The following is a 20,263-nucleotide window of genomic DNA, read 5'->3' as shown; positions in this document are numbered from 1 at the left end:
ATTTGTTGGCTCTGTTAATTCACCTATACAAATTTTGCTTGCTTCTAAAATAACAACAGAATTAGGTTACATCAATTTATAAAATTCTCAACAAAAATCTAACACTGAAAGTTTTACACAGCAGTGTTTGTTGGAGGAGTAAAATTAGGATTGTCACATTTAACTCTTTCTGGTGAATGTAACGTTATATTAAAATGCCAAACAATAGCTAATACACAATGTTACATAATTGAACATTCTAAATATAACCATTCCTCTTAACAATAATAATATTAATATTTAATTTTGAACTTTAGCTTTAGTACATTTCGCTGCTAATAGTAAGTTACTTTAACTAGGGTAAAACATTAAGGGATTTTCCCCCCTGTGGATTAATTTCCCATTGTTGTAATGTTATATGCTTTTCCTCTTGCTTTCCATCTTTTATCAAAAGTCTAACATGTTTTTTGGTGATTGCCTAATGGCATTTCTATTAGCTAACCGTGTTTTGAAGCAGCGTACAAAAAGAGATACCAATCCGCTGCCGAAACCCGGGATCGAACCAGGGACCTTTAGATCTTCAGTCTAACGCTCTCCCAACTGAGCTATTTCGGCACGTACAAAGGCGTCTGGTCAACACATTCAAATATATATTTACTCATATATGTAGAAACACACAATTACATACCGTACATGTATCAAGCCTTTGTGTAACCATGAATGTATGTTATCACTGACAGCTAACGTCAATATAGCCGTACCGAGCAGGCTAGCTCCACCGCTCTGGAAAGACTGCAGAGTGATGAGCCAGCAGGACCTGTCTTTAGAAGAACAAGCGGGATAAATGAAAGAATAGCGATATCGGTAACTAACAGGAACACCAGTGGAGAAATACAAACTCTTAACGTACCATCTAACTACATTTAGCTGTGTTCAGCCATATTACGTTAGTCGCCAACTATGGTCACCAATTACGTTTAAACACAAGATGGCGCCATTAGTGAACATTAAACGCTGGTTGATATTTTAGTCACTGTGGACCTCTGAAAATAACAATGGTAAATAAGGCTTGTTTAAAACTAAAATTTCTGACTTTTACCATCCATTTTCTTTATGTGTCATTTCCTGTTTCCAACTTGCCATAGCTTTTTTATTGTGATGTATTATCAAGCCTCTATCTCAATCATTTTGCATTTAAATAAATTGTGTTGCTAGTGGTTGAATTTATATGAAATTAAGACATTGTTTTATTACTCACTATTTGTTTGTCCAAACTAACAAAATCAGAACACTTTATAGAAAAAGTAAATATACTGAACACATTTTTTTTTTATCATTTTGCCCATTACTATAATGTAGACTAACAGATATAGAACACATGCACCATCAGTGCAGTGTATTTTAGAATATTGACGTGCTAGCAGATCCAGTGTTTCATATTTTTGACATACTAATAAATGTACCTATATTGAATTACCTTTCTGTTCTTTGTGTTTTTCAGGTCTGTAACCATTCAGCATGCTCCTTTAACACATCACAACTGTATCAACTGAGCATCTCAGCATCAGATAACATTACAATCTATTAAATATTGCTCAAATCAGAAGGCCTCTGCGACAACTGGGACAAGCAGATGCATTAAGTCATGTCAAAGCACTGTCGGTCTATTGTTCTTTATTGCTTGACTATTCTGACTTTTTGTGTGTTTTTTGGATGACACCCAAATGTAAGGACATTTTCAGAGTATGATAGATAGGCAGGGGCAACAGTGTAAGACTCTACTGGGCCAACAGTGATAGAAAACAGTAGAGCTTGCTAATCTTATTATTCTTATTCTTAGTGTTTGTTTTTCTTTTTTTTCCTAACGTGGCTCTGCAGTGATGCAGTGCTGTCCCTTTATTAGTCATATAATGTCACCATGCCAGCTTCCATGCCTCCCTTCTCTTTTTCCCCCCTAATCTTCCCTCCATACTGCCTCTCATTCTCTCTCTCTCTCTCTCTCTCTCTCTCTCTCTCACGTTTTTGTTCCTCTGTCATCCCCCAAGGTGACTTTCCTTCCTTCACAGACATTGCAGCTGTTCCTCGCTTTGTTCTGGAAGGCCTGAGTGTGGATAAGAGATGACAGAGATTCAGGCTGGCGGAATAAAGAGAAGGAGAACCAAGGGAGGAAATGGGGGTGTGAAAGAGGGGGAGACTGATGAGATTATCAAGCAGGATGAAGGAATCTACAGTGTTGCTTCACTGCACAAATCAGTAAGGTGACAAACACTCACGCACACCGCATGAGCAGCAGATTTGTTCTAGTAAAATAAAAAATGAGGTGTCAACATCAAGAAATTGAGTCGCCTCGACAGATGTTTACCTGACTAACAAGTTTTGATGTTCATTAGTACTGGTGATTAGCACAGTTGACACATCACAGTGAGGGTTCGGTACAGTCAGCACTAAATACTGCAAGTATCTGGGACAGAGTTTCTAAATTTAGGGATCAGAGAAACGGGGAGTGGAAACAGGAGATGTAGAAAGAGAGGGACAGCTGGAAAAAAGAGAGACAGATCTGGACAGTGAGGTCCAGAGGAAGAGGGATGGAGGAATTCCCACGTTACACAGAGTAGGATGAATCCAAGCAGTTCCCTGTTATGACTGTAGAAATACAGCTCTATTTGTGATGTATTTCTATTTGAGAGTGAGATAATTATCATATTTAATTAATCCATTTACAGATCAGATTCTTGCGAATTCTTAAATTGTTTAATGATCAGAGACATCATTATAATCATTATATACAAAAAGTTCTTTGCCCTTTCAGTCGGCTCTTTTCTGTAAAATTATACTGCAAATGATTTGGATTATTAAGTCAGTCATTGTTACATGTTAAGAAAATATCCAGGTTATTAAATTGAAAAAGAATGAGCAATTTCTTGTAAATCTATATAATTTCTTCTTCTGTATTGCTTTTGTTCTCTTTTTCATTTCCATTCTGTTGAGCATCTGAAAGGTCATGAAAACAGAAGACACCCATATTCATATTTTTCTTCTTTCCAGTATTATAGCAGATAAAATGCATCTACACAGCTATGTACAAAATATATTTTCCTGTATAATTAAGTTTCCTGATAAGTAATAATCAACATTTGACAGCAACCAGTACACTGAACATGAAAGGTGTATGAACTGACACAGTGAACTTCTTTGATAGATCACCTTTTTAATACAGATTCTGTTCTATATAATAACACATAATATAAATCTTATACAATACTAATATTTCTCTATACACAAGGTCATAAATGTACAGTACAGTGTACACACATACAGTATTAACACAAATACACTTACTTCTCTTTACATTAACTGTCCAACTCGTTCAGAGTTTATCACAATGACTGATTTTCTGTCCGGCAGATGATTGTGACCAAAAAAAAAACAATTATTTTGAATAAAACCCAAAACAGACACTTCAATATTTACATCCCTGAAAAATGTACATGAATACACAAGAATTATTGTCTTCTTTCTGGCTCACAAATAGTGTAAAAGGGGTGAGGATGAAGGAGATAGCCCAAAGCCCTAAAAGCTCTCCAAGACTTGAGCCCGGACAAAGTCTAAAGTGTACTCTATCTACTTATGGACATAAATCTTTGCCTACTGTAACACCCATAATACAACAGCTGATTGAGGGCTGGTTTATTGTTTTACATCCAGAACGTTTGGAAATGAGACACAAAGCCCTGAGGAGAAAGAAATGTCCAGGACTCTGTCCAGAAGCTGACAAAAGCCTGCCTGCCTCCGCAGTCATTGAAAGTGCTGTCCAAAAGTAGTGACTCGGCCCTCCGGAGCAACAAACACCTAACATGAGATGTCCTATGTCAGAAGTTGGGATTCCTGTGGTTTAAGATGAAATTTTACCCACAATTTTAATAAAGTTTTCACAAAATGTTGCCCTTTGATTCTCCACAGATACAATTGATCCACGTAATTTACTTTTGTATTATTCCTTGTGGTGTCCTGCTGTTAAAGAGAATAAGTCCCCTTTCTTCTCTCTTCCCCCTGTAATCTAAACTGTCCATAGAAAACCAACAATTCTGTGTTCACATTTTCTTTGTTCACATCCTAGGGGTCATTGCTTTGCTCATGATTTATTGCACATCATCATGGACACACACGCTTGTTTATTCATTTACGCATACATGCACACATGCAAACATACGAACACAATCGCTCATCCTTGCCCTCATCATGACTGTTACTTGTAAAGTTTATTAGAAAAAAAATAAAGTCATGCCTTTTTAGCTTTAACTTGCACACATAGAGAAATAGGGTGCTTACTGGAATTAAAATGGATTTTTTTTTTGCAGTTTCCTGGTAAATTCATATGAGCCTGTAAACTTTGAATCTGAATGCTTGCATTTACCCGCCGTTAATTTGCTATACCACATACAGTATGTGCGAACCCTGTCACTCTGATACATTGTTGTAAACATACAGTAGGACATTCAGCACCATGAGAATATATTAATAACTCAATTAAGGCATGAAAAAATAAAGGAAAGAAAGAAAAACATAGACTTCCATTAACATTTTTCCCACTGAGAAAATCTGTGCAGGTAGATAATAGTGTGCTTTCACAGATAATGACTAAATATAGATCAATGTGCATTGTGTGCGTGTGTGTCTGTCTGTCTATGTGTGCATTTGTACATGCACATGCAAGATGAAAGTGCACTCAGGAGGAATAATGTATACATTTGCTGTTATCTAACTTTTACCCTACTTGTGTGTTGACATAATGCTTGGCCAGTACTGCCATGGAGACACAGTGGCCACCTTGTCAGTCAGGAAGTGGATTAATGAAGGCCTGTGTAGGGACAGTAGAAAGCGTCCACATATACTGTACGTGGGACCAGAGGTCATGGGATTTGTCCGATCCTTGTAAACTAACTGGTTCTCATTTTTTTCCACACCCATGCATGAATATACACACAATCCACCTCAAATAGGGAAAATACATACAATTCTTCAAATTCACACACACACACACACACACACACACACACACACACACACACACACACACCCAGACATGCAAACACTCCAGCCTTATTCCCTCACTGCCTCTGTGAGACATCGATCAGTGCCATCACTGGCCTCCACCCGTGGCTTGCGACTCTTCCTCTGGCCTCCACCTTCCACCCAGGAGTTATGAATAACTGTCCCCCCGCTGGGAGCTGGGTCCACTTGCAGAAGGGACACTACCCTTTTCTTGACACGTGTTTTGAGGGCACGGCGCAGCTTCTGCCTGGTGAAAGCGTAGAGCAGAGGATGAAAAATGGTGGTTCCATAAGCCATAGCCAAGAAGCAGAGACGTAACCGCACCAGGCCGTCGCTGGGACCCAGACACAGGATCAGAACATTGACTGCAGACAGAGGGGCCCAGCAGCCCAGGAAGGTGGATATGATGATTAGGGACATTTTAAGGACTCGACGTTGACGCTCTCGGCGGTCCCTGTGCCTGCGCACTGCCCGCCTCAAGGCGATGATGGCAGACACTGAGGCCTGTACACCCATGGAGGAGGCAGGCAGTGGTGAGGTGGCGTGGGTCTGGGTTGAGGCTGAAGCTGGGGTTGGTGAAGCTGGGGTGGCTGGTGTGGTGGCGATGGGAGTGGTGGCAGCAGTACTGACAGTAGTGACTGTTGCTCCACTGTCAGACATCCCCTGGGGCATGGAGGAGAGTGGTGGGGGCGATGTTGGTGTAGGGGTGGGAGAGGGGATGAGAGGGGGATGGTTGAGGTTCTGGTTCTGGTTGGAGGACACTACCTCTGTGGGCAGGTTCAGTTCCTTCCTCCTCTGCCTCCTGCAGCGTATCCTACAGCCGGAGTCCTTCGCACGCGTACTCCTCATCATGTGGGAGCCAATGCGAATGTTGAGGGCCTGCAGGATCCTGGAGTAGGTGAACAACATGACAACCACAGCGATGAAGAAGCACGGCACTTGAAGTAACAAGTGGTAATACATAGCCATGCCTGTGTAATACCCCTGCCCTCCTACACACAGCAGTGTCCTGTTCTGCCATACAGGAGGCAGGTGCATTGAAGGGGAGGAAGGATGAGTTGAGGGTAAAGAGGAAGGAGAGATGGTGGGGGAAATGGGGGTCAGCCCAGTGGTGAGCTCAGAGTCATTGCTGTGCCCTTCCGGCTCCTCATCCTCACCACCCTCAGCCTTCAAAGAGAAGAAGTCCCCCTCAAGGAAGGGCAGGAAGAAGACAGCCAGAGACACGGCCCACACTGCTGCCAGGAGCAATGCTGCACGCCTGGGGGTCAGCAGACGACTGGCGGGACGTACTGAGATGTCGTATCGGTCCAGGCTGATCACCAGCACGTTGACTGCTGTGGCCACACTGGTGAATGTGACACAAGCCTCATGAAAGCAGCACAGCGTGGCCAGGCTGCCGACTCCATTTCCATTAGCTGGTAACAGGATCACAGCCACAGTCAGTGGCAGACACAGCACACAGACCAGTATGTCCAGCACATGGAGGTTGACTGTGACCAGGTTGCTGACTGAATCCACCAGGTTGCTCTGAGCACAGTAGAGCACAAGTACAGTCAGGTTGCTGCTGAAGCCCAACACCAGCTCCAGGATCAGCACAGTGGTCAAAGACACCTGGAAGCCCAGAGGGTATGGTGTGCTCCATCCCTCTTCCACCCCCACCTCGCCCCCTCCATCCAGCAGGCCTACCCCGTGACCATCGCTGGTCTCCAGGACGTCACGATAGCCTTCGGTCTCCATTGACGGCACAGCACTCCTTCACACATAGCAACAGTGGCCACCACACCAGACCATGCTCTGTCTTTCCTTTTCCTCTGGCTCAAACGAGGCAGTGATGAGGATGACGGCCAGATTCCGTGGTTGATTCTATAAAGAAAATAGAAAAGAGACATAGAAAGGAGAAGAGGGAGAGAAAGACAGACAGGGGACAGAGAAAGATCAAGCAGTTGTCAGTCAGCTTGTTTACTCAAAAAGAGCACTGTACAACAAGTACAAGTCAAACTTGTCAGATTTCACAAGTGAAGAGAAGCTTTGAGTTGACACAGCGAGGTGAAAGTGATCTTGGCAGCTGATTGGAGTCATAGGATGCAGTTCAAGCTGCTGCTGATGACCCATGATGTCTCACTGGGCTTAGGCAGTTGGACAACAAAATGCCTCACATAGACAAAACAGTTCAGAGAGGAATTGGAGCAGGAGGTCTCTTGGGGGACATTTGCAGGTATGAGCGCATTAACCAGGGACTCAGCAGAGGATCCCTGAACAGTCTACACATTTTAACAGGCCAATGGGGATTTATTTCCTGACTGTGCTTACAGTTCATGTGCTATGCTGATTTCTGTTAAGATGTAACCGTGCTTTTCATATGCATTGGTGGGCGGATGTTTATTTCATTGTTACACAACATACATTATATGGGTCAGAACGAAGCTTAAGACAGGATAAATCAAGTGGAAACATATACGGAAACCAACCACACCTGTACTGTTAAGATGGCAGTGACATACATGCCTATAGTAGTAAGATCTACCTGTACCTGCAACCCACCTTGTGAACGCCTGTACAAATCCAGTAAAGGCCAGTTGAAAAGCCTCTATCTTGTCCCCCCCCCCCAAGCAGTACAAAATTGTCAGCTTCTATACCTCCAAGAGGTGAGGTGGCAGGGACATTGGTGGGCTGGTAGAGAGACCGTGCAGTGCGTGTCAACACAGCAGGCACCCAACTGAGGGTGGCAGCAGTTAATAGTTCTCACAGGAGGACGTAATGGAGATGAATGGATCAATGATCCACAGACAGTGGCACATAAACAATGCTATCAGAGAAAGACCAGCTCCTCCGGCCTCCTCTTTCCACACCCCCTCTTTCTCATCTGCTCTCCTACATCCCTTCTTACTCTGTTCCTTTTTTCAGTTTACTGGCTGAGACAGGCTACTTTGCATGTAGAGCATGTTTTTCATGGCTGGCTGGATGCTCTCCTGTGCTTGGGAAATAATAGTGTGTTGGTTGATTCAATATAAGACCCCTATTTAAAACACAGTAAAAGAAATCTTGAGTAAGAGAGTCCCTCAACGAAGAGCTACAGGTATGTCCTTACTGGCAGCGCTGACCCGACCTTTCCTCTGCAACAGCTTCTGTTTTCACCCTCTCGTTTGTCCTTTTCCCTTTGTTTTATTTCACAGTTTTCATTTCACACACCTCCCATTTGTCATGTGGAAAGGACCTGCAGGCAGAACAGGACTCTGTGGAAGAGTGGTCTATCTTAATCCACTAATGGGTTCCATGGGGTTTGCGGTGTTGCTGGAACATTGATTTAAAGCATCATCGATCTGCCAATTTAACAAGCCTGAGGCAAGGGAGCACAGAAACACACTCCCTATCTCATCCACTCTCAGGTATCTGTGGTCTCATTTTGAGCACTGCATAAAATAGTTGTGAGCCAATTTGTTTTATTCCTCCCTTTAATCACCAACTGCAGTTAAATAATTGTTTTTATTCATTTACTTGAACACAGGTCACAGTATCACGAAGTACATCACATAATGAACAACGTTTGTTTGAATGTAACCCACAGTATTTGTAGAATTTCCCCTATCCATAAAATAGTCAAAAGTCTGTGGATTTGACCTGTGGGTTGCAAAATGACAGCATAATCATCTGATTTCAGAGACATGGTCCTGGGAGTAAAAACGTATAAATCCAGATCCAGCCTATGTTTGAGACTTTTCAAGCAGAACGTTTAGCATTAGAATAATTAGCGGGCTGTGACCTTATAATGTCAACAGAATCAGTTATGTTTACAGTTCAATATGGTGCTCCAGAGAATCACACAGCAAGCAAAGGAACACTTTATATATGACAGTCAATCACAGAGGCAACATACATGTCAATACGGCATTGACCAAGCAGTGTCCTCCATCTCATCTCATCTGAGGGTTGTTAGAAGCACTTCAGTAAATTCACATCAGGAAAAGAGATGAATTGTGTGCTACCATATAAGTAAAACAAAATAAATCTCCTTGTAAATGTAAGCGTACCATGGCTGACACAACAATCAAACGTGATCAAAATGTTAATCTTCACAGATGATGTAAAAATGAAAACAGGGACAGGTTCATTGGTGCTTTTTGACAAGAGTAAAATTATCCGTGATATTCTGCAGTCACTGATTTGATCAGTCTCATCAAACATCAGGCCATCGTCTGTTTCCCTTAAACGTCCTGCCAATAATTACTACAGGACTATTGTGTACTGGTGAAATGAGCAGGCTGAATAGCTTTCACAAGAGTCATTTTTGCTGTTCTATGACTAAGAGAAACAATGAGCCACAGTCAATCCAGTGATAACGGACATTTAGTGCTGTGTGATGAACTGGTAAGAGATCTAAAGAGCCACAGACAAAAGAGTAGAAAATCTGTTAGCGTGTGGTTTGGGGGCAAGACAAAATGTCACAAGCTCTTCATATGAACAGCTGTGACTCTGGCCTGCGGTCAGGAAAAGTGTTCTAGTATTTACAGAGAGAGGGGGAAGTAGAAATGTAAAATGTGTGACAGGGTGGTGAACTTTGGGATATTTTTCCTAATCACCAGTGTTGGTGTCTTTCAGTGGGAACTGTAAATTCTCAGATTCATTTGGAGTTACAGATCAGTCTTATACAGTGTGTGGTCCTGGTAACCGAAAAACAAGCCTGCAGTGAACTCCAAGGCAGTGCAGTGCAATCTGGTGTAACAATGTTTTGGTTCTAAGTGCATTGTGCCATTGCATGTGTGTTGCAACCAACCAGAGTGTTTGTGTGCTTGTGTATTTGTGTGCAAGGTGGTGAAACAGAAAAAAAGAAAGAAGGAAAGAAGGTGATACTTCAGCATCATAAATGACATGCAGCCTGTGAATGACACGTCAGACAGACAGGAAAGGGGCAGAGGGAACTAAAGGCATGTACTACAAAAGATGTTATATTAAGAAATAACCCAAATGTTAAAATGAGAGCTGCCGGTTCTGCTTTGGTAGTTAATCCTGGAGACAAACAAACATGAAGCTAAATGTTTTTAAGCATCAGTTGTGTTGAGTGATCGTCATAAGGGATTACTTCATTATAGTCACAGTGTCTTAAATTGGTTTTGGTAAACCCATGTGCCCTCACCTCAGACATCAATCAACAGTGTCCTTTACAGGCCTGTATTGAAAGCTAAATAATGTTACTGGTTGGTTCAGTATGTAATCAAGTGATTAACCGTCATCTATAGATTATTTCTTTGGCTTTGCAGAAGATTTCAATAAATCTGGTGTCTCAAGTACTGTAGAGTCTGTGTTTTGATCCAGAACAACAACAACAACAAACTGACAGTGTCCTAGACCCTGCTGTCACGGTTATTATAGGTGTTAGGTAGTAGATGACAGGTTGGCAACCCCCTTCTCACAATATCAGAGGGTGAATGCTCAGCTTCTCTCTTTCTTTTTTAAACTTTTTCTTTGCTTGTGCAATCTTGCATGGACTTTGCACACTGTCTAAGCCATCCATGTATTTCGTTTTGTCTCTTGACGGCTCCTGCCAGAGGCTAAATTACTTCTTCCCAACACAAAGACAAACAATATGCCTGCTTTTTGGCCCAGACTCAGTATAAAACAACACAGTGGAAGACATTTTATTATCCTTGCATATGTGTATGCCTTGTCTTGGTGAAATAACATACACCATAAACTACACTGAGAATACGTGTCAGTGGAAAAGGATATTTAATGTCCAAAACTGTATGTGCTATAGGTAATGAGCAAGGCTTAAACTAACAGTGATACACTTACATAGTAGGTGGAGTATAGACATGAACTGACGTAAAAAGATGCTAAAGGATGTAGATGGCACTGGTACAACTGATGTCTCCCTGGACCCCCAAGATAATTGCAGCAAAACACTGCAAGATTCAAAAGAGTGCAATCAACATACAGTAGTTCCACAGCAGCTTGGTGGATGCCAAGAATATATTCTAGTTTTACATTAATGACAGAGGCACAATTCTCTGTCCTATGTTTAGTCAGACAATGAGTTTGTTTAAAAATGAATATTATCGCTGCATTTTGTATTCAAAGAAGCTGTTAATTCAGTTTCCATGCTACAATCTTAATATACACTCACAAAACCGCACCTGCTTTTTACAGTCAGAGAATTTTCCATACACTCACAAGACACATAAACACGTAAATATACTACAATGTCATATCTGCAATCTTACCTCAGTGGACAGAGAGGCACACTTCACTTATTTCACACAAGACGCACATCATATGACAACTGCACTTCCAGGCCAGCGCACCTGTCTGATAAAGAACACACATACACACGCATTTCCGAAGTGATTAAATCTGGCCCTTTGTGTCATGACTGCTGTCCGTCGTGCTGATGTATGAGGAAAGTGTTGATCCTGCGCAGGGCCTGAGGGCACTCTCCCATTTTCTCCTCAGTCCTCGGCAATCCAGACGTGACAGTGTGGTTGGTACACGTGAGATCTCCGTTTGCTAATTATTTAAATGTAAGCACCGTCTGTGCCCTCTAGAAAACTTTATGTGCTCAGTTTGCATATTTCTGAGGGTGTAACAACTTTCCAAAGAAGACTAGGTCTGCTGTATCTCTGTCTGTTGTAAATTTTTTGTCTAGTGATTTCTAAGTGTTAGAGTTGGTATAGTGTAGTTTGTTTCTGCTTTTTCAGACTGACAGTCTTGCTATAAGACAACATGAATTGCTTGAAAATGAAGTCAGTGCACAGTAAGATGACTGATGAGCAGCTCAGACTTCCATGTGCTGATGTTTCAACCAGCTAATATTTATCTGAAAAATCTTGTTTAATAGTGCATACCTCCTTGCGGGTTTGAGTAAGTTACACAATGGATTGCTGTTAGTCTAGTTATTCTGTCCTGTTGGCAGGAGTTCTTACTTTTAATAAGAATACCTGCCGCTGTGATTTATTTTCAGCAGTTAGAAATGATCCAGCTCTTCCATGAGTCTCTGCGCTTTGGTCCACCTCAGGGGACGGGGATAGTCAGTGCTGTTTACATGAGGACAACACTAACCAGTGTATCACTTTTCCAAAAATGAGATTGGAAAAAGGAAATGCTGTGGTGGTGAGCAGCGCCTGGTTGTTCAGATAACAAGAGGGAGATTGTATCTGACTACAGTGCTTATTTATTTAGGCCACTATACATGGAGATCTTTTTTTCTTTGATGAATTTTTCCTTGTAAAACTGTAGAATGTCAGTAGAAAATGGTGAAAAGCCATTGCTCTTTTATTCTTCACCAAAGGTTGACATTTAGGGAAGAAAGGGAAACAGATGAGAGGAAAGAAGGGGATTGAAGGAGAAAACGAGGGAAAAGAGAGAAAGCATACAGGATGATGGTGCATGCAGCACGCTGACTCATGGCTGTCTTAGGTATTCCTAACGTCCGCAGTGAGACAATCGATCAAAGGCTTAATTTTCCCACTCAATTCACCCAGCAGTGCTAACAGCAAGCAGCCACCAGCTGGGCAGCAGCATCCCTGGAAGGCTCCCAGCAAACCAGCCTGGACTGGCCAAAAGCACAACCTGCTCAGTGAGAGCAACAACATCCCACCGTATCTAACATGTTTCTGATCAGGACAGCTTCAGGAACTTCAGGAGGAATCCAGTTTGAATGTGAGAGCACACAACAAACTGAATACTGTGTGGTTATTACTTTACTCTAGTAGTGTTAAAGCCAAGACTACTACTCCTTATGTGAGGCCAAGCAACACTTAAAGCTGTAAAATTTAAAAATGGGTTATCATAATTCCTGCCAAGTTCGCAGAAGACACACAGGAACATCATGTAGTCCACAATGCATCGTTAACTGCCATCCACCCACACAGCCACCCACTGCCAGCCCGCGTTTCTGCACACGCTCCCCTGCCCCATATGCTCTCCGCAGATACAGCAGAAGATGGATTGCGATCTGAGGTGAATGACATCTTGTGTGTTTAAGAAACTGCTGAATCCCATTCGCCCTTATGCCTGAGACAAGTTAGAGAGAAAGGGACGGATAAAAGATAAAAGCAGGAGGTAGGTGCAGTGAGCGAGTGATGGATTGGAGGGAGGCTTAGGGGTGTGCAGATGGATGCTGAGTCTCGTGCTCGCTGGAGGGGAATGTTTGCTCCCCGCTCACTACCTCTATCCATCTCTCTTTTTAATAGTCCCAGTTGTGCCGCCCCTCTTCACCATCCATCTTACAACCACCACATGGCTCTTTGCTTTCACGCCATGCAATATCTTAGTGTAATCCCCCCAGATCGCCTGGACAGACTATTCTGTGATTTTGAATATTAAAGTAACGTTTCATATTGCAACAGTGCAAGTAGCCTCTCATAGACTGCTGTCACTACATCAGAGACCTTATAGGCAAAAAAAAGACATATATGTCCAATCACTTTACATCCTACAATTCTTGCTGCTACCAGAACATCAATAACGAAGCTATACTGGGCAGGGTAATTATCACAGCCTTTAATCTATTAGAACAGCTCTGTAGAGAGAGAAGGCCTTGGTCTTAGACAGCTCTGGTCCACTGCATGTGAGGCATCATTATCACCTGACAGTGTGCTTGATGGATTTCATTTGAATCCACCATTCATTAAAGACACTCCTTGGTATCCTATATCCATCTATGACGTCCCAAGCCTGTAATTTTGCTATTACATGCGCCACCCATAAATAAGCACTAATCAAGGCTGCCATGCAATCACCGTTCTTTAAAACAAGAAGAAATCAAAATCAAGTGTGAAAGCTGGTGAAATTAAGTAAAACTGTGTCAGAGCAAGTGGAGTCCATTACGTAAATCAGCGCTTTGGAAGGCTGTTCACTGGCTCATCGAAGAGAATAGCAATGATTAGTAATAATCATGAGAAGTACAATAAAACGGAGAGGTATAACAGTGTTCATTATATTTTTATTATACCAGTAATTACTCATACATTTCTTATGTATTCTAAAGTGACTGATTGTGATTTGCAACGTGTCCCTCCATCCCTCCGTTTCAACAGCACTTGTATTCAGGAGCTAATGGAAATCCAGTCATCAAACTGAAGTAGCCTGCAACTACCTGTGTGGATTTTTTTGTTGTGCTGTGAATAAATAATCAAATTACAGAGCAAGGTCTGTAGTTATTTAATGCTGCTTTGGTGATAAAGCACCAAACCAACAGCTGTTTGTGTGATAACCGGCCTGACTGACTTTTAGCAAAAAAAAGCTTTTACCCGTGCTCACATGCACTGGCAGACCTGCATTGCTGAACACACCCACACACCAACGCTGAAAATCTCACACAAACAGGATATGTTGACTCAAAATGGTGGAATTTCTTTACTTTATTTGAATTATTAACATTTTCTTCCCTTTTTGTTTTTACAATTCAAGGTGCAATCTGTCTTTTTTGCACATGAAGATCAGCTTGCTTGTCATGATGAGTATTACTCAGCCTGTGAAAACACTTTTATCATCTGTGACTGCACAGAAAGCCTTAAAACCTTGTGGCGTGGAGTTTCAGACACATGAGCATTTACCAGAAAGCCAGGTTCAATACAAAAAAAAAATGCTATTGAGTTGTTTTATGGGACGTGAAGTATCCTGTGTTCTTAGAGTTTGACATCTTTCAGCTTAACAAAAAGGCAATGTTAAATAACTGGAGTATCCCTTTAAGGCATCCAACAAACTCTACTTTCAGGTGCATACCTTGTCTAGCACAATAATTGTTTAGTCTCCAACTCGACTTGCCTAAATGGAAAGATAATTTCCAGAGTAAACACATACTACAACAAGTATTACAGCTCCAGAATGTAAAAAATGTTCTAAATGAAAAGAAATCAAAGTATCCCCATACTTATCTCCGATGCATGCACCAAATTTATTGTCAAAGCTCTCAGTTTAAGATGCGCTAACAGTCTGTTTCACAAAATGAGTATACTATAAATTGGGTGTATGCAATGGAGACAAGTGCACAGCTGTTTTAATTCCTTTTTCGATTGCCATATGGAAAAAAGAAAATGAAAAGGTGCAGTGGATTTTTCATGTAAACAAAGATTCTAAAATGCATTGTTTGTATCCTTGAGGCCTAAGAAACGTGTTAAATGCATTTCCTTCCTCATAAAACATTTGAAAACAAAGCAGGGACCAACTCTCTAAAAATATTGCTCCATGGTGCTACTAGTGGTCAAAACCTTCAAAGGATACCTTTAAAAAGGCATTGTAGTGAAACAGTAAATCAGGACAATTGCCACCTTCCTCTTAAAATTTGATGAAACCTTGCTCCAGCAGATCAGTGCCTGCAGAGAGATGAATCTCTCTATGTGCAACAGTATCATGTTTTACAGCTGTCTGAAACAGCTGATGGACGATGGGGCTTAGGAGAAGTGGAGAGCAGATGAAGAGATCAGACAAACTAGAAGGCAATTTAAAGGCAACGGAATAAGAGCAAAGGAGAACGTGGAACTGAACTAGAAAAAGAAGGACTGAAGTTGTGTGCGGCAGGTTAAAATGATTAAGCTATTTCACTCCAGAAGGCAATTAGAGCTCAATTAATGCCATTTATCTCCTGCAGACAGGACGTCAATGGCCAAGAGGGGAGAGCATCACTGCAGGCATCTGTACTATCACACCATAATGACAGACAGAGGTCTCAGGGGAGGGAAAAGGGGATTCATTTGCTATTCTCATGAAGAGGTTTCATAAGGAAACCAGGAGAGGCAAAGTAAATGGGATACATTCACATCATCTGTCTGTCATGTTTTGACTAATGTAGCCATTTCAGCAGCATGCAAATATATAGGTAATTATCCTAGAATTTACCTAAATGTACAATAAATATGCAAGAAAGCAGCTGTATTCCTGTTATTGGTTGCCACATTGAGCCCATAAAGTCTTCCATGGTGACTCTGTCTCCCTCCTCTTGATAGTCTATTTCACCAGGTCACTCCACTCTGCTCCTCTAATGATTTATCGTTCCATCTCTCTTGTTTGCTCTTTGTGTGTCTCACTTTTTCACCATCATCCTTCTCCTGTTTTTGTCCTGTCCTGTGTCTCTGAGGTGTGCTTCACCTCTGTCTTTCTGTATGCTCATGCAATTCAAGGAACATTGTTATTTACTGTGTGCACTAATAAGAATGAAGAGCAATCTCAGCCATCTGTAATCAATACATCCACATGCAAGTCAGTATATTAGCCCCCCCCCCCCCCCCCCCCTTTGTTATGATAGTTCAAAGACTGCTTCTTCTTTTGTACCTTTAATGAAATACAAATATAGTCACTGTTTAAATTACTTAATTACAGCTGCTATTAAAGTACTGCATGTTGCTGGAGGCTTTTACAGCTGTAAATGTGTTTGTTTTAGTTACTGCAGACAAATTTTACACATATTCATTCAACACCTGCCATGCTTGCAGAAAGCCTAGCGATTTATTTACAAGACAAGTTAAAGATACAATAAAAATGCATTTACATAAATAAACTTTTCGAACTGTTACAACACATTCAAAAAGTGTCCAAATAGGGGTGGTGATGGAGCAGTGGATAAGACACATGCCTTTAGCGTGAGACCCGGATTCAACTCCCCACTGTGACATGTCCACCAATGTGTCCCTGAGCAAGACACTTAACCTCTAGTTGCTCCAGAGGCGTGCGACCTCTGACATTAATAGCAATTGTAAGTCGCTTTAAATAAAAGCGTTTGCTAAATGTAATAAATGTAAATAAACTGAACCCAATGAATTTCATAGCAGAAGCTTGCCTGGAACTTTTTATGACAATGGAGCAGCCCTTACATAAATCTTGTGTGCATTTCCCACACTGTTGTTGTCCTATAATACCCTCAACAAGACTCTGTGATATACAGAAGGTAAATATAACTTCTCAATCAACTCATCAGATGAGAGGTAAAGTTCTCCTTTGCCCATCGCTGAAATAATTCATGACATCTTCCTTCAACTACGCTGCGGCCTCTAGCTGGAGAGTGACACGTGTGGTGGAATATTTCCCCACCAGCAGCATCAAAGCTTCTCTATAAATACATGCACAGACGCAAACACACAATGACCCACATGCAAATCAAACACACAGGCTGCTGCCATGAGAGTGAAAATTTGGGTACATTAAAACAATTGTCCCTTTGGGATTCACAGCAGGGGGTGTACACGGAACAGAGAAGGAAACACACACACACAGCCAGAAAACATCACAGAAAAGGTGGGTTTCAACTCACTCACTCTTTATCTCAAGATGAGATAGTCAGTACTTTTAAGTAGGTTGTCATAACACATGTTCAGAGTAGTTAATTCATCACAGTGTCAGTTAAAAAGACTGATTGTTTGGTAAGATGGTGAAAACAATAAAATGTTTTTTTGTAAAATATGGTTGTGTTACCTCTCAATACCATCCTCCTTTCAAGCTGTGTTTTCAACATAAAATTTTTTTTATTTTACCAACTAGGCTACATTCTCTACATTGTAGTATTACTTTATTCACAAATTACATAACCACACTTACACTAACACTGCATCACAATTTTATGCTAAGTCTGAAGAAAAATTCAATAAGCTGACTATTGTGGGTGTTACAAGAATACAATGACAATTCAGAATGTATGTAAAAGTGGGAAAGCACTAATGTAAGAGAATGTGATAAGTGTTGCAGGGGAACCTGGTGAGTGTTATGAGGGAACACAAAAGTAATGTGAGCCAACAAAAAAGTTAATATTATAGAAATGTTTTTAAAAAGTCTTTCAGGGGAAGTTTATGGCAAATAAAACCCAATTACATGAAACTAAATGTAACTATAGCCTTAACTGAAGAATATGTTTGTGCTTTGGTGTTCAGCAGGGAGAAACCCATCACAGAAGACCTTCCACCTCTCAACCCCACGTTTCCATTTCACATCTCATCACCAAGAGAGCCGTCTTTGTCACACATGGCAAGACAGGGCTGAATTACAAATAATACAGTGTCGTAGTATTTGTATATTTAAACATTATCATTATATTGGAGGAACTAGGTACAGGGGAAAAAGACAGCTTTAGGAACACTTTGCCAACCAATCATATTTTAGATTAAAAATGTACATAAAAGCAGAATTTCCTATAAATCTGATTAGGCCTACATGCTGTTTTCTGTCTTTCTAAGGTTATATTATATATAAATATATATATATGCAGAAGAGTCCAGATAAACAGTCATTTGAAATCATGGTCTCATGGGGTTATGCCATTTCAAGCCAAATTAATAATGTGCAGTGTGGAATAAAAGTATCTTATTAAAACGCTACATATCAAAACATTAGTTGGTGAACTGAGCCCCTGCTCTTTAAAAATGATCAAACGGGCCACCTTCATGTCAAGCGTGGCGCATCCATGTGACTGAAGCATATCAACAATCACTGTGGAAAATTGGGGACTTGGGGGCTTAACATTACTATGAACCCACTTAGATCAAAATAAATCACTATAGGTCTATTTTCCCCCAACCGAATATATTTAGATTTTCCTTTCTTTTGTGGTAGCTACAAGTATTGCTGAATTGTTGCTGCACAGAACGAAAAAGCCAAAATGGTCAGGAACTGCTGAAGGATACGTCCCACAGACGCTTGATATCCGAAAATGCAAACAAACGATTAAAATCACAAGTCCAGAGGCTGCTTTCTGGCCCCTCATAAGTGCTGATCTGACGATGAGGTGATTTGTTGTTGTCGCCCCCCAGTCCAGAATCAAAACCGGTTCGGACCGTCTTGTCCCTCCACTAGACAGCCCACCATTTGTTTCATTTAGCAAAGGGTTGTATCCCTCTGAGAGCCAAGATCCTTTAAGTCTAATTGTCATAATTTAAATATATGCTGATACAGGCCTACTGTATTCCTAAAGATGTTTTCAAAATCATGAAGATTTTTTTTTTTTACATGAAATAAAAAAAGTACTCCGGTGTTAAACTTACCAGTTTGGTGAGTGGGAATTCCCTTTACATCCTACTGCAGGTGTCGTGCGCTGCGCTATCTCCAACACTGGACCCCGATTCAGTCCAGCACTCTTCAGGACAGCCGGCTGTCAGCCAAAAACGTGACCAGAATATTTCTCGTCCGTTTTGTCATAAATATTACAGCGGGAGGGAGGAGGGCGGGAGGGGGGAACCCAACACAGCTGCAGTTGCAGAGCGCAGCAGTGGCTGGTGCCCGCTCACAAATCAAATAACCTCACAGAGTTTTTGGCGTGTTTCTTTTAATTCCCCACTCAACACGGCTTGCTACACCTGTCCACTTTTACGCAGCGGACTTGTACAGCATCCTACACACGGACCGGCCAAATGCATGATTATGCGCTAATCGCTCGCTGGAGCGCAGTCGCTCCATCCCAGCGACCAATACGGTGATCCGTAAGCGGAGAGGGAGGGAGGGAGGATGGAGAGGGTTTTTTGTTGGAAGGGGGAGGAGACACGGATGCGGGAGAAGGATTGGGGGGCTGGTGGTGTGTGTGTTTGTGTTTGTGTGTGATGGGTAGCCTTTCACAAGGACGACCTGAGATTCCTCAAGGGTGAACGTTCCTCTGTAGTAATTCAACGAGATTTTCCAATAACTTGCATCTCCCAGACGCCCTCTCCCTCTCTCAAAACGTATTACACACACTTCACCTGCTCTCACTCAAAGGAAAATGACTGGATTCAGGCTTGACTTGAGAATATCAGTCCCCCCCCCCCCCCACTGTGGAGGAGGCTTCTGTCCATGCTTTGCTGCACACTGGGGGTTATATGTCAAACTCTAAATTTGAAGATGTGACGACCTCATCGATGGTGGAGGATGAGATAAAGACCAGATTCACAAAGTCATATTTTACCTGGGGATTATCATCTTATTGTAAGGTGCATCCTTCCAGCTGCTGTATGATCACTTTGTCACTATCTGCTGTGTGCAGGGATCAAGGTCACTGACTGTTAAATCTGTGACCTTGGACATCCAATAAATATAATGTCCCTGTCACTGCAGCTGAACGCTGATTCACAGTTGTTTTAGTGAGGGGTGTAAATTACTCTGCAAGTGAATATGAGAGGTAAATTGTGCAGAGGGAAATTTAGATAAAAGGTGTGAACACCTGGGTCTCCGAGGAGCGCTGGGGCAGCTGTTCACTGTTCATAAGCTCCCATTGTGGAATGTGTTCTGAAATCTTTTAAGACTTTATATGATTGTTTTTTTTTTATTGAATTGAATCAAAACA

The 20,263-nt window shown here is 41.6% G+C and overlaps 1 protein-coding gene and 1 non-coding gene across 2 annotated transcripts; both read right to left on the bottom strand.

Annotated features, from left to right (window-relative positions):
• Positions 1-521: 521 nt before the first annotated feature.
• On the bottom strand, positions 522-594 carry trnaf-gaa. The gene has a single exon. It is a non-coding gene; the product is annotated as a tRNA-Phe (tRNA).
• A 1,644-nt stretch (positions 595-2,238) lies between these two features.
• On the bottom strand, positions 2,239-19,405 carry LOC119885494 (G-protein coupled receptor 22). Its single transcript, XM_038695547.1, has 2 exons — positions 18,993-19,405; positions 2,239-6,894 (listed from the first exon to the last, which is right to left on the bottom strand). The coding sequence occupies exon 2, from the start codon at positions 6,766-6,768 to the stop codon at positions 5,080-5,082; it is 1,689 nt and encodes a 562-aa protein (XP_038551475.1). The 5' UTR covers positions 6,769-6,894; positions 18,993-19,405; the 3' UTR covers positions 2,239-5,079.
• Positions 19,406-20,263: the final 858 nt, after the last annotated feature.

Source organism: Micropterus salmoides, unplaced genomic scaffold, assembly GCF_014851395.1.
Source record: "Micropterus salmoides isolate LMB-PRFRI ecotype aquatic unplaced genomic scaffold, ASM1485139v1 Ms_hic_scaffold_4, whole genome shotgun sequence".
Taxonomy (NCBI): Eukaryota; Metazoa; Chordata; class Actinopteri; order Centrarchiformes; family Centrarchidae; genus Micropterus; species Micropterus salmoides.
The sequence above is the reverse complement of the archived record's forward strand: the minus strand, read 5'-3'. Positions and strand labels throughout refer to the sequence as shown.